Source organism: Canis lupus, chromosome 2, assembly GCF_011100685.1.
Source record: "Canis lupus familiaris isolate Mischka breed German Shepherd chromosome 2, alternate assembly UU_Cfam_GSD_1.0, whole genome shotgun sequence".
Classification (NCBI taxonomy): Eukaryota; Metazoa; Chordata; class Mammalia; order Carnivora; family Canidae; genus Canis; species Canis lupus.
This window is the reverse complement of record NC_049223.1, coordinates 84277470-84294581: the sequence shown is the minus strand read 5'-3', so window position 1 is coordinate 84294581 and position 17112 is coordinate 84277470. Positions and strand designations below refer to the sequence as shown.

General features: G+C 56.7%; 2 protein-coding genes across 4 annotated transcripts in view; one reads left to right on the top strand and one right to left on the bottom strand.

Annotated features, from left to right (window-relative positions):
- Window positions 1–908, bottom strand: part of MTOR (mechanistic target of rapamycin kinase) — a 120091-nt gene extending 119183 nt beyond the window's left edge. The window contains exon 1 of the mRNA XM_038532031.1: window positions 789–908. The gene's annotated coding sequence lies outside the window, so the exon portion shown is untranslated. The remainder of the gene's footprint in view (window positions 1–788) is intronic.
- A 5871-nt stretch (window positions 909–6779) lies between these two features.
- UBIAD1 (UbiA prenyltransferase domain containing 1) lies at window positions 6780–16420 on the top strand. Of its 3 annotated transcripts, XR_005356193.1 has the most exons (3): window positions 6780–7320; window positions 11848–12098; window positions 13344–13481. XR_005356193.1 is itself a non-coding variant. In XM_038532030.1 (2 exons), exons 1-2 carry the CDS (start codon window positions 6795–6797, stop codon window positions 16126–16128), a joined length of 540 nt encoding a protein of 179 aa, XP_038387958.1. In that variant the 5' UTR covers window positions 6780–6794; the 3' UTR covers window positions 16129–16420. The 3 variants fall into 3 exon arrangements, 2 of the variants coding, with proteins under 2 accessions (XP_038387958.1, XP_038387957.1); XM_038532030.1 differs by lacking the exons at window positions 11848–12098; window positions 13344–13481 and adding an exon at window positions 16115–16420; XM_038532029.1 differs by lacking the exon at window positions 11848–12098 and having other exon boundaries at window positions 13344–15852.
- The last annotated feature ends 692 nt before the right edge of the window (window positions 16421–17112 follow it).

Here is a 17112-nt window from a genome sequence, read left to right as displayed (position 1 = left end):
CACCCTTCGGGGGAGAGGCGGCCAAGGGTCCCCGCGGGGCGGGGGCGGTTCTCAGGAAGGAGCGACTTCCAGGGTCTGAGGCCCACGGCCCGCGTGCTCCGGACACAGTGCAGGCACCGAGGGGAGGCGAGCCTGGCACCCTCTCGGGCGGGGTCGCGGGCGGGGTCGCGGAGTGACGGCTGCGGCGGTCGGGGGGGAGCGCAGAGGGGCTGACCCCGTGGGACCTCGGCGGACCTGGGCGCAAGGGTGGTGCGGAGGCGGGGCGCGGAGGGTGCGCGGGGTGGTGCGTGGAGGCGGGCACGGAGAGGAGAGCGCGTGGAAGGGGCGTCGAGGGGGCACCGGATGGGGGCGCGGAGGGTGCGCGGAAGGAGCGCCGGGACCGCGCGGAGGGGCGCAGGGTGGTGCGCGGAGCGGGGCGCGGAAGGGGCGCGGAGGGGGTCGGGGAGGGGCCGCGGAGGGCGCGCGGAGGGGGGTGGGGGGCGCGGAGGGGGCGGGGAGGGGGCGCGGCGGGGGCGGGGAGGGCGCGCCGGGAGCGGGGCGCGGCGGGGCCGCGCTGACGCCGCTCCTCCCGGGGACGCCGCGGGGGGCTCGGGTGCGGGCGGGCGGCGGGGGCTCCGGGCGGCGCCTGGGACTCGCGGGGGGCAGGGGCTCCGAGGGCGCCCGGGGCGCGGGGCCGGCACCGAGGGGACCCGCGTCCCACACGCGCGACCTCCCGCCCCCACGGAGCAGGCTGGCGCTCGGCCCGGACAGCCCCGCCCTGGAGGCGCCGTGCCAGGCCCCAGACTCACCGCGCGGCTCCGGCCACGGCCTCGGCTGCCGCCACCAGCGCGGGCACCGCCGCCGCAGGCCCCCGGCCCCACCGCCCGCCTTCCCCGCTGTCCTCTAAGCCGGGCGGGAAGTGGGGCGGGCTCTCGGCCCCGAGGACCAATCGCCAGGCGCAAGGAGGAGACGGACCGGAGCACAGGCCAATAGGAACGAAGGAGCCGTGAGGCCTCAGGACCGGCTTCTCCGGGGGGCGGGGACTGTTCAAACAGACAAACCAGGCGGCCAGTGGCGGGCGACGGGAGCCCCACGTCCATTCGGGGGAGCCAATGGGTCGCGAGCTGATGTCCGCGCACTTCCGGCGCGTCGCGGCTGTGGCTCCCCCCGCAGCGGGGTCGGCGGCGCCTGCGGGCGGTGCGCGGGCTGCGTCGGGGGCTGTGCGTGCGCCCGCCTCAGCCCGAGCGGGAGCGACGCCAAGGTCCTGTGGTCACCGGGGCGCACACCTCGGCAGCCTTCCGCCCGGCGCTCCTTCCGCGCCCCCCGCTTTCCCTGTCGTCACGTGCGATGTGCCCTTCGGAGCGTTTTTAGTTAGAATCTCCCAGTTTTCCAAAAATTCTCGAGCTCGCCAGATCATTCGCGGGAAACCATAACCAAGTTTTTAACCCAACGGCCTACTCCTGAGTCAGTCATTTCCGAAGGGCGTCACGTGACAGCCCCGTCCCAGGGGGCACCGGGCGGGCTCCGTCGGCGGCGAGTTCGAGCCCCGGGCTGGGCGCAGAGCTGACTTAATAAATGAAGTAAAAACGCCCTTTCGAACAATCAGTGGCACAACGGAATTAGACTACCTGTCCATTTTTTTTTTGAATTACGGTTATTACGATAAAAAATTCCTCAATATCTTACAATAGGAGTCTGATTAAAATACGATGCATTCAAATTAAGAAAAACGTGCAGAGCCATTGATAATGGTAACGTGGGTGAATATTTGCTAAGAAGGAAGAGGGTTCAAGATTCCTTTAAAAAATGCAAGTCATCAAAAAAAAAATAAAAAATAAAAATTGCAAGTTATCTATTGAAGGGATTTAAGTTTCCGTAAATTCTAAACTGCCGAATTAAAGAGGGTTGGCAATGTCCTGTGGCTAACGACATGCTTTGGCAGATTCCTTTTTTTTTTTTTTTTTTTTCCAATTTAATTTATGACTACTGCTTTGGGTTGAGAATCTTTGCATTGCATTGCTTCTTCTCCGAAATAATTGTCCCCCTAAATTTCACATTTCCCACGTGTGCTCAATATCTCTATATGTCACCATTAAACATTCAAAAATGTCTAATCACTGTTCAGATCCCAAAATAAATAAAAAATTGTATTCATCGTGAAAAGTCTCACTCCACCCCTGCCTTTGCCCTTTCTTTTTCTTTTTCTTTTTCTTTTTCTTTTCTTTTTTTTTTTTTTTTTTTTTTTTTTTGGGCAGATGCTCAACCACTGAGCCATCCAGGTGCCCCACCCCCACTCCTGCCCTTTCACTATTTCCTTGGTTCTTATGTACCCCTAGAGTTTCTTTACGCAAATATAAATGCACATTCTTATTTTCCCCTTTTGTTACTATCTATGCTGCGCACTTTATAACTTTTTAGTAGATCGTGGGGTGCCTCTGGGGCTCAGTTGGTTGAGTCCAACCCTTGATTTCAGCCTGGGTCGTGGTCTCAGGGTCGTGGAATCAAGCCCCTCGTGAGGCTCAGTGCTCAGCTTAGAGTCAGCTTGAACCTCTCCCTCTACTCATCCCCTTGCTCACACACTCTCTCTAAAATGAATAAATAAATAAAATCTTTATTTAAAAAATTTAGTAGATCTTGGAGATCTTTCTTAATATATAGGAAGCTTCCTTGTTCTTTTGTTGTTGTTATAGCTGCGTAGAATTCCGTCACATGGATGTACTGTAATTTATTTTTCCTGTCCTCTGTTGATGGACATTTGTGTTGTTTCCAAATTCTTGCTATTACTAATGACGTGGCAATGAATGCCTCTGTATATATGTAGTTTTTCCCCCCTGGCAGCCATACCAAATAGACACCCAGAAATGGAATTACAGGGTCAAGGTCAACGCACATATGGCTGATGGACAACCTCAAATTGATCTCTATACCAATTTTCGTTTCCACCAGCAATATATGATATTTCAGCCCCCCTCAAGATGTGATAAAGCCCTGGTTTCTAATTTAAAAAGATATATATATTTTTAGCAACAGTAATCAATGCATTTGTAGGTCTCTTTTCAGTTTACAAAGAACTTTCTTATGTTAAATAATATTTATTGAGCACAACAGCATCAGGCATTTTGGTAGACATTATAAAGTAGGGGTTGAGGGCAAATCAGAATCAATCTGAAACTTTTCTCCAACACTTACTAGCTCTATGACCAGGCACTTAATCTCTTGGTACCTATTTTTTTGTTTTAATTATAAAAACGAGGGGAATCCCTGGGTGGCGCAGCGGTTTGGCGCCTGCCTTTGGCCCAGGGCGTGATCCTGGAGACCCGGGATCGAATCCCACATCGGGCTCCCGGTGCATGGAGCCTGCTTCTCCCTCTGCCTGTGTCTCTGCCTCTCTCTCTTTCTCTCTGTGTGACTATCATAAACAAATAAAAATTTAAAAAAATATATATATATAAAAAAAAACCGAAAGGATTATAATGTGCCTACCTCCGTAGGCTGTGTTGTGGGATTAAATGCTAATACATGGAAAATACCTAAAATATTCTATGACAGAGGTGAGCAGTCAATACATTCTATCACTTATTCCTTAACATTTCTATGAGGTGGGTTGTATTGTTCCCACTTTACACCTGAGTAGACTGACATAGAGTGGGATTGGGTCATAGAATTGCTAAGTGAGGGATCCCTGGGTGGCGCAGCGGTTTGGCACCTGCCTTTGGCCCAGGGCGCGATCCTGGAGACCCAGGGATCGAATCCCACGTCGGGCTCCCGGTGCATGGAGCCTGCTTCTCCCTCTGCCTGTGTCTCTGCCTCTCTTTCTCTCTCTGTGACTATCATAAAAAAAAATTAAAAAAAAAGAATTGCTAAGTGATAAAGCCGGGATTTTGAAATATCTGCTTCTTCCTTTTGTCCAACTTGATAGCATAGGACACTTGGGTTTGGCCAGTTTCACAAGTATGTGCTGGGTGGGAGGGTTGTAAATGCTTAACTGCCGGCTAGCCAATAAGGGAAAGGGGCATGCATGTATGTACGGGGCTGGCTTCACAGCTGTGTGAGGTCATGTTGCTCTGTCTTGAAATTTTTAATGATTTTTGAACAAGGGGCTGCACATTTTTATTTTGCACCGGGCACCAAAATTATGTAGTCTGTCCCATGTACATATATGTGTATATATATAACTTTCACCACATAAAGGATGCATTGCATAAAACTCATAAATGATAATAAATACATAATGCTTTTTTTAAAACAGATTTTATTTATTTATTCATGAGAGACACAAAGAGAGAGGCAGAGACAGGCAGAGGGAGAAGCAGGCTCCATGCCAGGAGCCCGACGTCGGACTCGATCCCAGGATCTGGCGGTCACGCCCTGAGCCAAAGGCAGAGGCTCAACCCCTGAGCTAACCAGGTTCAATGCTTTTTATTGCAAATTCCACATGGCAGATCAATTCTTTTTTTTTTTTTTTTTGGCAGATCAATTCTAACGGTGTGCTTTTTTTGGATATTCATGGCCTCTCTGTGGTTGCCACTGACCGATGAGTGCAGTCATGATATGAATGTTGATTGAAATTTTCTTTCATGTTAATGTGAAAGAGGAAAGTGAACTAATGAAGAGATACTTTGAAACTTCACAAGTTTGTCTATGACACGAGGGCTTCTCTGCTGCATTGGATAATGACTTTCCAATACCGGAAGAGTATTTCCTCAAATTTCTGCTGCTATTCACAGCATAACGCTACAGAGTTGACACACTTTTAAGTTTAATCTGCATTATTAACTTCTCTCTGTCACTTCTTAAGTCTGGATGATCAACAAAATAATCATCAAGCATCCTCTGATCTGTGTGGTATAAATACTCCCACTATGGCAGACTTCAAACTACCAACGGATGTCACTGGATGAAAAGCCGGGAAGAGACGAGCATATCATATTTCCACAAAAGAAGATACAACAGACATAAACAATCTGAAGAACGTAAACAGTAAAATGGAGTGAAATAATTAGGAGGTAACGAGGTTTGCTACCTTGGTTTCTAATATAATTCATCTCATTGTAAGTTTGTATAAATTTTTAATAATGGCTGTGCTTAATGACCAGCTCTGAAAATCACTAAACATTTAACACTTGGCTCCCTCCAGCCAGAACAAGCTACAGATACACACCATAAGCTTCCATAAGCTTCCAGAAATCGGGCAATGAAGACACAGAGCTGGCCATATGGTTGCGTGGGGAGGAGGGTGGTTATTTGCACGAGCAAGTGAGTATCCTAGACTACGGGTAAAGATGCAGGCAGGACTGGGTATGGCAAATGGTAATTGCACAATAAAGAGTGGAAACTATTGCTGTGGTGATTATTACTAGATTTTATAATTTCTTGGATATCCTCTCCCATTTCGGAGCTTCATTTCCTATTTAAAAAGTGGTAAGTAGGGAATCCCTGGGTGGCTCAGTGGTTTGGCGCCTGCCTTTGGCCCAGGGCACGGTCCTGGGGTCCTGGGATCGAGTCTCACGTTGGGCCCCCTGTGTGGGGCCTGCTTCTCCCTCTGCCTGTGTCTCTGCCTCTCTCTCTCTATGTCTATTATGAATAAATAAAATAAATTAATGAATTAAAAAGTGGGAGGTAAGGGCGCCTGGGTGGCTCAGCCGTTGAGTGTCTGCCTGTGGCTCAGGGCCTGACCCTGGAGTCCTGGGATCGAGTCCCGCATCGGGCTCCCCGCATGGAGCCTGCTTCTCCCTCTGCCTGTGTCTCTGCCCCTCTCTCTCTGTGTCTCTCATGAATAAATAAATAATCCCTCTCTCTTTTTTTTTTTTTAAAGTGGGACGTAAATCTACGTTTCTCATCGCCCTCAACGGGCTCCCTGATTTTTGCCCATTTTGTTCCGCGCTGCCTGTGATACAGTAAGTGCTCAATAAATGCTTGCTGAATGATGAGTCCTATTTTGGTGAGTGGAAGCTCTAGGTAAGTCGGGAAGCGACAGGCAACGGGGATCATCCTTGTGTTACTAAGTGAGGCTGTTTCCAGCTGCGGTCGGGGATGCTCGGCGGGAGGAGGGCTGGACGGCTGGGGTCGCCGCTGCCCCGCCCCCAGCCCCGCCCCCAGCGCAGACCCCGCCCCCTAGTCAGCCCCCGCCCCCAGCCCCGGGCCCCGCCTCCAGGCCCGGGGCCCGCCTTCACCCTCACCTCAGGCCAAGGCCCCGCCCCCAGCTCAGGCCCCGCCCCCAGGCCCGCCTCCAGCAAGGCCCCGCCCCTAGCCCAGCCCCAGCGCTGGCCCCGCCCCCAGGCCCGGGGCCCGCCTTCATCCCCCGCCTCAGGCCCGGGCCCCGCCCCCAGCGGCGGCCCCGCCCCCAGCGCAGGGCCCCGCCCCCAGGCCCCGCCTTCACCCCCACGCCTCAGGCCCGGGCCCCGCCTTCAGCCCCGCCCCCGCGTCGGGCCCCGCCCCCGCGTCGGGCCCCGCCCCCGCCGCGTCGTCGGCCCCGCTTCCGGGCGGCCTCCGGAGGCGGGCGCGCAAGATGGCGGCGCCGGTGCCCCGGGGCGGGCGGCCGCAGCTCCGCCGTGGGCTCTAGCCCGGGACTCGGGGCCCAGACACGGCCTTCGCCCGGGCGACAGGCGGTGTGGGCGGCGCCGCCGGGCCGCGTGGGCTGCAGGCACGTTCGCTGCTGCCTCGGGGGCCGCCGCCTCCCCGGCCCTGCCCGGGGCGGACCCGAAGGAAGGTTAGGCCCGCCCCCGCCCCCGCCCCCGCCCCCGCCGCCGCCCCCGCCGCCCCCGGCCCCGGGCTCCGGCTCTGAGCTCCGACTGCGGGCGGGCACGTGGAGCTCCATGGCGGCGTCGCAGGCCGCGGGGGACGTCAACATCCCGGCGGGCGACGCGGGCAGGCCCGGGGACCGCGAGCCGCCGGGGCCCGACTGTCCGGAGGCGGACCGGCCCACGCGCCGCTCCTGGAGGCACAAGTGCGCCTCGTACGTGCTGGCGCTGCGGCCCTGGAGCTTCAGCGCGTCGCTGACCCCCGTGGCCCTGGGCAGCGCCTTGGCCTACCGGGCGCAGGGCGGGCTGGACCCGCGGCTGCTGGCGGGCTGCGCCGTGGCCGTCCTGGCCGTGCACGGCGCCGGCAACCTGGTCAACACCTACTACGACTTCTCCAAGGGCATCGACCACAAGAAGAGCGACGACAGGACGCTGGTGGACCGCATCCTGGAGCCGCAGGACGTGGTGCGGTTCGGCGTCCTGCTCTACACCCTGGGCTGCGTGTGCGCCGCCGGCCTCTACTCCCTGTCGCCCCTGAGGCTGGAGCACTTGGCCCTCATCTACTTCGGAGGCCTGTCGGGCTCCTTCCTCTACACGGGAGGTAAGACCTGGCCCGCTCCCGGCTGCAGGGGCTGGAGACCACGTAGGATCCAGCGGCGCAGAGGAGGCGGCCAGGAGCTGCTGGGCTAGGCCGCCGCGGGCCATCGCCAGGTGTGGGGCACGTGGATGGACAGTATTGTTTGAGAGCAGCAGCCAGCAGAGAAGATGCTGGCTTGCTGTAGGGACGTTCGCTATCCTACACAAGGAAATGCTTCTATCTGCTTCCTTTTCGTTGTCTACATAACACCGCCGTTTCACATCTTCATGCAGTTACATTCAAAGAGCTCAAAGTCCTACGGCTCGTTACGCCCAGCTAGTTCGCTGCCTGACTCCTTGCAGCAGCTCATTAAGGTCGCGGTGGGCAGGTAGCTGGTCACGCGTTACCGAGCACCTGTTGCCAGCCCGGCAGTCACAGATGTTGGGCAGGGGCGCACGTTGTTGTATATGTAGACCTTGGGGACAGATCGTTTGTATGTATAAATCTCGAGGGCAGGTAGATAATAGTAAAGTCATGTTCAGGACGACCCGCCTGCTGGTTTGCTGAGGACTTAGGACTTAGGGCAGTTCCCGGGATGCCGGGACTTCCGGTTTGGAAATCGGGAAAGTTCCTGGTAAGCCCGGAGGATGGGCTGATAGCCCGATTATTGAATATAAAAACACGACCGGCGCTGTAGGGAAGACATAAGGAGAGCGAGGGAGGAGGACACGGGTGTCTGACGTAGTTCCATCAGGGTGGGCCTCCTCCAAAAGGTAATGTGAGCAAAGCCAGAAGGAAGTCAGCCAGGCAGGTACCGCAGAGGAAGGATGTTCCAAGTCTCGGGATGGTCTGGAGGCAGGCGTGTGTCCAGTATGTAAGTGAGGGAGAGAGTAAAAGGAGGTAGAGCGAGGGGAGTGGGTCTGGGGAGGCAGGGAGGTGCAAGGCTGGTGCGGGCCCAAGGTTTTACAGGAATCGGTCTGGCTGCGGTGTTGACAGTGGGCGAGGGTGAGTGGGCCAGGACAGACGCAGGAGACGGGGCTGCCGAGCAGTGGGAACGAGAGGGGTTTGGACCGGGCAGTCGTGGTAGAGAAGGGAGGGGGTGGCCAGATCCTGAACATATCCTGAAGGTAGACTGGTTTGCTGCTGGATGGGGTGCAAGGCAGGAGAGAAACGGGAATTCCACATAACTCAGAGGCTTTGGGCGGAGCACCGCCTGGAAGGACGGAGCGAATGTCCAGTCAGATGGAGGAGTCCAAAGGCAGGGTTTGGGGGAGAAAATGGGGAGACTGAGACTGACTTTGGACATCTTAATGTGTTAGATCTCTAAGTGGGGATGTCAGGTGGATGCCTGGCTGTAAGCCTCGGAGTTCCCGGGAGAGGCCCGAGCTGGAGCTGCAGATCTCTGGGGGTCTCTGGCATAGTGAGCTTGTGTGACTGGGTGAGATCTCCAGAGGTGGGAGTGGTGATAGGGACACGGGGGGACCAGGACCGAGCCCTGGAGCACCCCGACGATAAGAGGGGGAGAAAAGAAGGAACAGCGAGGAGAAGGTGATGGAGCTACCAGTGTGAACAGCTCAGTAAAGGAACTGGGCAGGGTGCTGTGGGCGACGCGCATGGAGCAGGGCAGAGGGAAGGGGCCTCTCTGTGAAAGTGACTCAGACGTGGAGGGTCAGGAGCCAGCCCCGGGGCAGAACTGGGTCTGATTTGGGTGCCAAGCCCTTCGGGGCTGGAGGAACAGCACGTGCAAATGTCCTGGGGTGGGGAGAGCTTGGCATATTCTAGATCTACAAAGGGCCAGTGTGATCGAGAGGGACAGGGAGATACTGCTGGGGAGGCCGGCCAGGATTGGATGTTCTGGTCTCACGGGGCCTCTGTCTCAGGCTCCAGCCCTTGGCCAGCTTTCCTCTAACTCTGTCCACTCCCTGGGTGGTTTTAGCCGGTCTCACGGCTTCATACGCCAACTGTTAACCTGGTGACTCTCAAGTGTTCAGCTCTGGCCCAGGTCTCGGCACTCAGCTCCAGACTTGTCCAGCTGCTTCCTCAGTGGCTTCTCTGCCAGCCCAGCGTGTCCCAAATGAAGTCCTGGTCTCTCCTAAGAAACCCGCCCTACGCTCGGCGTCCCCCAGCTCGCTCCACGGCAACTTCCCCCTGAAGTCACGGGCATCCTCCCTAACTCCTCCCGTAAGTCCATCAGCAAATCCTGTGGACTCTCCTTCGAGCGTGCACATGGGATCTGCGCGTGTTCCCCCACCGCCCACCCCACCCCCGTGTCCTGGATTGTGGCGGCAGGCTCCCTGTCCCTCTCTGCATCGGCCGGGGCCCGTGCCGGGGCCCGTGCCGGGCACTTCCAAGGGAGCGGCCGCAGTGTCCTGCTAAGACAAGGCCGCTACCTCAGGAGGTCCCTGCTCAGAGTTCTCCAGTGGCTCCCACCTTGTTCAGAGGAAAGGCCTGAGCGTCACCTGCGCGGCCTGTCCCGTCCCCGCAGCTCTCCCACCTACCCCCTTTCCCCTGCTGCTCTGCTGCGGCCGCACTGCCCTGCTGGCGGTTTCTGGTCCAGGCAGCGCGTGCTGCTGCCTCAGGTCCTTTGTAGGGGCTTTTCCTTGGCTTGGGACACGCGCCTGATTCACTGTCTAACCTCCACCCGTTTGCCCGCATAGCAGCTGTCTAGTGAGGCATTGCTTCCTACCCTACTAAAATGACCAATAAAGGGTTTTTTGCAGCAGCTGGAAATAAAATAAGTGCGCGCACACACACACACACACACACACACCCCGCCTGTGTTTTCCCCCACAATGTCTTCCCTGTTGTCCTTTCCTGCTTTGTTTTCCCTCACAGCACTTAGCGCTTCTAACACGCGGTCTGAAGTACTGACTTTGTTGTCTTCCCCTTAGACGCTCAGCTCCCCGGGAATAGGACTTTGCTCCCTGTGCTTTGCTGAACCCCTGGTGCCCAGAGCACCGCTGGATGTAGTTAGTACTTAATTCTCATTGAATGAACAAATGGGGAGACACAGAAACGTATATCGAGCAGAGTGACGACAATCTGATTCATGTTTTTGTGTTTTTTTTTAAACATCGACCTTTATTGATAAAACTGTCTTACCGTGAAGCGCACAGATCTTAAGTGTTCCAGTTTGATGAGTCTCGACAGATGCGTACGGTGTGACCTGCGCCCTGCCGCAGTACAGGACGTTTCCGTCACGCTCAGAAGCTTCCTTCCCTCTCAGTTCCCACTCCCCCCCCCCCCCCCCCCCCCCCGGGTCCAGAGGCCACCACTGTTGGGTTTCTCTCACGTCCCTGGTTTTGCCCGGCCTCGAACGTTGTGCGCGTGCAGCTGTTCAGTCTGGACCCTCGTGCCTGCTTGCTTCGCTCAGCACGCTGGGTTTGAGATTCGTGGTGTTGCGATGTGCACCCGTGGTGCCTCTTGCTGAGCGGGGGTCTTGTGTGGGCGAACCACGATCTGTTTACGCTCCATCCCGTCCAGTGCCATCTGGATTGTGTCCGTGTTTTGGCTGTTAGGCCCGAGCACTCGTGTGGAAGTCTTTCTGTGGCGACTTGTTTTCATTTTTCTGGCGTAGATGCCCCAGAGTAGACTGGCTGGGCCTTCGGTGGATGAACACGTAGCCTCCGGAGGTCTTCTAAAGTGATTGTGCCAGTTTTACGTTCCCGCCGTCCGTGCGTGAGGGTTGCTCCACGTCCTGGCTGATGTTCTGATTTAGGTTCTAAGGGTTTGCTGTGGCTGCTGTGTGGAGAACTCGCCCAGTCTTGCGCTGGGTTGGCTCACTTGGAGTGTTGGGACGGGTGGGAAGGCCTCGTAGGAGAGCGGGCCGCCTTCTGCAGCAGGCGAGCGTGTGAGCCCTGGGCTGCACGCGGGAGGCAGCCTTCTGCCCAGGGCACTACCATGTTCTCATGTCACATGACCTCCAGAAGGCTCCAGACCTCTCGGCCCCTGAGGGGGTGTGTGGCTGGTATCCAAGGAGGGGGTTATCCCTGGAGGCACAGGTTCCTGCTCACCGTTGCTCACGTCGCTCTTTGCCGGGTGTCTAAGGAGACCCAGCCAGTTGGGTGGTCTGGCCAGCGCCCACGGCTGTAGAGCTGTGGTGGGCTCTTCCGAGGCTGCAGAAGACACCTGCGTGGAGAGCTGCGAACGGGAGCGAAAGAAGAGCAGGCGGCTGGTGGAGAGGGCCGCGGGATCCCCGCCGGGACGGCTGGCGGCCTGGCGCTTCCCTGGGGGTGGCTCTCGCTGTGAGGTCCTGCAGGAGCCATCGGCCTGCTGATTTCTAGCGGGCGCCTGTTCTGCTTGAGGACCTCCTCCTGGAGGCCGTGTCCTCACCCAGAACGCCGCGTGGGGGTACTCGGGTACCGGCCGCGGCTGTGACGCTTCCCTGGGGACGCTTGCTCCAAAGAACCCAGGCTGGTCGCTTAGCACCCGAGCACCGACTAGAGGAGGTATCCGCTCGCGCTGCGTGGGGTCATCCTGTGGCACACGAGCGTACCAGGCCACACGCCGTCTGCCTTAACCCGGTGTCGTGTGTCGGTTCTCTTTCAATAGAGGTGGAAGAGAAACAGCGCAGAGCCCCAGCTACCAGTGTGAAGGCGACCTGGAGCTGAATCCCATCTTCGGCTGCCCCGGCTTCGGTCCCCTGCAGACCGTCGTCCCTTCTCACGTTAGGCGGTGGAAGGGCACCTGATGAGCCAGTACTGAGGCCTGGAGCCGGGAGCTTGGTTAGCCCGGGAGGGCCCCGGCCCCCTAGCGGTCTGTGTGGCCCACCCGTCGGACATTTAACCTCGGCCGGACTCCAGGTGCTTGTTACTGTAGCTCTGTGTTGGCTTCAGCCTTTGTGCCACGCACTGGGCTTCAGCCTTTGTGCCACGCACTGGACCCAGGCCCTGCCCTCACACGACTTAAGGGATTTTCCAGAGGTGGAAATCTGGGTGCCCTGGGTGCATAGTTATGCAGGGGGACAGGATGTGGCCCAGGGGTTGAGGGGAGGCTGCCTTGGGGAGTGTCTTTGGTGTCCTGAAGGGTGAGTAGGAGTTAGCCAGGCGGAGGCAGGGTGGGGAGAACCCCACAGGCAGGCCCCGAGAACCAGCAGAAGCATGAGAGGAGGAGAGGGGAGCCCAAGGTGAGGTGGGAGGCGGCAGGGCAGGCCCACAGGTGAGCTGCTGAAAGGTCCGCGGGCTTTCAGGGTTTTCAGGTGCATGTTGGCAGAGGGCTGTCGGATGAGGCTGCCCGCAGAGATTAGGTTGGGGGCCGGTCCTCGGAACAGGTGTCACAATGTCTCCCGCGTTGGGTGACCGTGACTCAGAGCTGGGGACGGACAGTGGTCCTCTGGAGTGGCATCGCTGGAGAGAACTGGGCAGGTTTGAACCAGGTGGTTTGGCCGGGATTTGAAGTGGGTTGGCAGTGCAGGAAGAGGAGTTGGGGGGGACGTCGTCGTGAGTTCAGGGGAGCCAGAGGGGAAGCAGCACTGGAACTTCGTCGTCTTAGCTGTTTTACTCGTCATCGTGGTTGGAAGTTGCTTTATGTGGAGTTTGGGCACCCTGAGATGTCACCGAGATTCCCTGGGGGTTTTCAAAACCAGATCCCCCTGGAGGTTGTGGAAGACGGAGGCAGAAAAGTACGAGACCCGGCGGGGACTCTGTGAGGGATTGACGGACAGAAGCCTGTCCTGCAGGGGGTGGTGGAGGAGAAAGAAGCCAGGGGACGGGATTGTCAGACCTTCTAGATCCTTTGCTGGCTCTCGGGTCAGACCCCGTGTGTAGAGGGAACCCACTGCTCTGTGTTGCAGGACTTTGCTGGGGGGAGCGGGAAGGGACACTGGGGGTGACTCTGAAGCCTAAGTAAGCGGGTGCTGAAGCCCAGAGCTGTGTCCCTGGAGCCAGGGTCGGGTTTGCTCTGGAGGGCACAGAGCTCACGGACTGGCCTGCTCTCCATCCGAGAACTCAGCGCTCCCGGCCAGGGGTAGCCTGCCTCGGGACTGAGGAACGGCCCCTCCGTTTCCAGGCCTTGATCTCACACCAACTCTCTGGCTTTTCTGGCCGTAGGAATTGGATTCAAGTATGTGGCTCTGGGAGACCTCGTCATCCTCATCACGTTTGGCCCACTGGCTGTGATGTTCGCCTACGCCGTGCAGGTGGGGTCCCTGGCGGTCTTCCCACTGGTGTACGCCATCCCTCTCGCCCTGAGCACCGAGGCCATTCTCCATTCCAACAACACCCGGGACATGGAGTCGGACAGGGAGGCCGGCATCGTCACGCTCGCCATCCTCATCGGCCCCACCCTCTCCTACATGCTCTACAACACGCTGCTCTTCCTGCCATACCTGATCTTCAGCATCCTGGCCACACGCTGCAGCATCAGCCTGGCCCTCCCGCTGCTCACCATTCCCATGGCCTTCTCCCTGGAGAGACAGTTCCGCAGCCAGACTTTCAACAAGCTGCCCCAGAGGACTGCCAAACTGAACCTCCTGCTGGGGCTTTTCTATGTCTTTGGCATCATTCTGGCCCCAGCGGGCAGTCTGCCCAAACTGTAAGGGGACAGGGGACGCCCCCCTGCCCCCTGCTGTCCCCTGGCCTTAGAATGTGTTTCTGGAAGGCAGAGAATCCTGAGGAGGGAGGGTAGGCAGGATTTGGCAGGCAGGGGCCTAAGGGTGGCTTCTAACCTCTTGCCTTTCTTATTATTATATTTCTAAAGATAAGGTTTTGCTTCTGTATCACTCCATTTTATGGTGAATGTTGAAACCACTCTTATCAGAAGTTGAACTGGATGCCTGGCCCTTGTTTTATTTATAATTGCCACTAGGGGGTGTTGTTAGGTCACTTTAAAGTATATTTATTAGAAGGCCCTAAGCCTTGGTGAAGGAGCCTCCAGGTTGGCCCCGCGTGGGAAGGCCCAGTGACTGGGCTCCTGCTGCCCCCCCCCCACCGCGGTAGGTGTCCTCCTGGAGGCGTGGTCCTGCAGGATGCGCTGGGATCGGAGCCAGGCCCCAGGGACACGGCGCATCTGTCTCAAACCCTGAGCACTTGGGCCTGAATTATGCTGCTCGAGAGAGAAAGTCCCTCATTAACAGCCTGACGTGGCTCCGGCTTTTTGCCTCGGGTGTGATTCGGACACTGTTGTCCTTCTCTCTCCTTTTGCTTGCTGCCACAGTGGAAGGAAGTGTCAGGTCAACGGCAGCAAGGTCAGCAAGGTCGTCAAGCTGAGGGCTGGGGAGGGAACAGCCGCCCGCCCTGGAGGCAGCTGAGAAAATCACTCTGCTTGTGGACAGAAACTGGTAGGGCTGCTGTTTTTCCCTTTGTAGACTCTACTGGAATGACAGGAAGGGCTCCAGCCCTTTTGGTAACTATTAGGAGCCCTGGAATCCTAGAGCACTGCTGTCCTTGTGGACTGCTCAGCGCCCCTGGGCAGCCTCTTCCCCACCCATCACCTTTCCTCGTGCTCCCGTGGGCCCCCCCATATCTGTCGGGTTCCCATCTGTGCGTCTCCCATCCGTGGAGCCTATTTGGGTAGCGGCTTAGCAGCTGAGTTGGGGACAGTTGTCATCTCCCACAGAACCACAGGACGAGCAGACCAGGGAGGTCCACTCATCCGTGAACGAATAAGCCGATAGACACAGGCCTGACCCCGTTCAGCCAGAGTGACAGGCCCTGCCAGGGAAGGCACCGTGTCTTCCTCTTTGGAGACAGATGCGCAGTATTGACCCTGCTTCTCCCCAGGGCACAAGCTGCCTTGTGCAAAGGTCTTTTGCTCCCAGAATGGAGGAATTCCAACGCTGCTCGTAGCTGCTTTTCACTTCACTGCCTGCAAAGTAGGATTTCTGGGCCAGAGTCGCTCCGTTGTGTTTGGTCCAAGCCTGAAATACGTTGAGACCATCATCATTATCCTTTTCTTTTTTTTTTTTTTTTCATTATCCTTCTCTGTTGTGATTATTGCCTTTCTGATTGGCGTTTCAGGGTCTCGGCCACCGAAAAGACAAGAACTGGTTCTTACCCCTTAAAATCAGGCTAATTATGATTTGGGTCCTGGAGTTAGAATTAGTTTCTCGGAAAAAACACACTTGGAAATTATAAGCGTTCCTCCAAAGATAAAGGTGGTTTGTCTGCAGAGACCCAGAGTCCTCGAGTGGTGGTCAGAGCCCAGTAACAAGGAAGGAAGGACAGCCCTCCTCTCCTGCCATTCCTCCCAGCACCATTTTTCTTATAGTCCAGGCCCGTGGCGTCGTGGTGTTCATAGGGGTCCTGCCTTCAAAGAGGGGCTCTCATGTCTCCCCTGAGAGCAGGCCATTGTCACACTGGGCTCCGTCCTGCGGCCCTAGGACCAGAGGTCCCTGCATCCCCAGACCAGACCCACCTTTGTGAGCTCTCACGTCGGGAGGTGTCGGCCTCTGCACTGCGTTGTGGTACAGATTTTAATGCATATTTTTATATATAAATGTTTCTAAAAGGCCAAGTTTAGTGCCAGGTTTTATATGCAGGTCACCATACTTTATATGACACCCCCTGATTCAATGAAGTTCTCTTTAGACTTGTTAATAAAAACAATGTTTATCTGTTGTCTTTGTTTTCCTCTTACTTCTTGTCTTATCGTGAACTCGGATCCATAAATCTCCTGGAGACCAGCCCAGGAGCACTGGGGACATAGGGTTGGGGTGGGGTGGGGGTGCGGCCCTTGATCTCCGGTGATGAATCTGGGTAGGGTTTGACCAGATTTGATGAGCCTTTAGGAAAGGCAGGAGGGACTGCTCAGAGCCAGCCAGGCCAGATTAACCTCACTCCCTCTGTCCTGAGCTCCTTTAATTTTTCTTTCTTCTTAATAGGGTCGCCGTGCTGATGGATGGAGGACACATAGTAGAGTATGTTTGGGTTTCGGCTAGGCATCTGACAACATGTCCTGGGAATGGATAGCCGTCCAGCCAGAGGAATTTGCAGGAGACCACACGCTGTGGGAGAGAGCTGGCTGGTCAGGGTGTCGTGCCGACGGGCCAGGAGGCCCACAGTACCCGTGGGAGCCTGCCCTCCGCCCTTCGCTGGCTGGGCCCAATGCCTGTGGTCAACGACTGGAACTAGCCCAAATCACGGGGCTTGTAAACCCTGGAGGAAGAGCTTAATAAATGGCCCCATTAGGATCCTCAGAAATCAAAAGCCTACTTTGATGGGTCAAAGGAGAGATTCAGCATGGGTGCATATAAATATACTTGGGTCCCCAAAGTCAGCCGTATGACATCAGAAGGGGGGAGCCATGGCATGGCAGCAGCAGATGTGGTCGGTATGAATTTTATCAACGAGCCTGGGGTATGGTATCAGGTGCCTTCATTTCTGATTTATTCTGCTCTCCAGTATGTGGCTGGAGATTCAGCTTCAGTCACCTTTGGGGCCACTCCCATCCCTCTGGGCTCCTGGGTCTCCAGGGGGTGGGAGCCAGGGGTGTTGGCTGGGCCCTGGCTCTACTTGCTCACTTCCCTTCTGCTTCATGCTGGAGTTCAGCCCTGGGATCCACCCTCGACTCTGAGGCATTGTTCTGGAAGCTCCCAAATGCCCCTGCCAGCAGGTGCTCCCTGCTGGAGTCCCGTGTGCCTGGAGGGCCCTCATTCCTGCCACCCAATCCCCGTTTTGCCTGGTCCCGGGGGAAGCGCCTGTTCCCTCCACGATCTACCTCGTCCACCTCCCCTGTTCAAAGCATTTCCCTGCTTCCCCCTCCCCGCCCTGTTGGACCTTTGCACAAAATCTCAGTGGGGTGGAGGGTCAGGGGCCCATTGCTGGCAACTATTAACGCCTCTGTTAATCTTGTATCCAAACACACTCCCCAAAGCCCGAG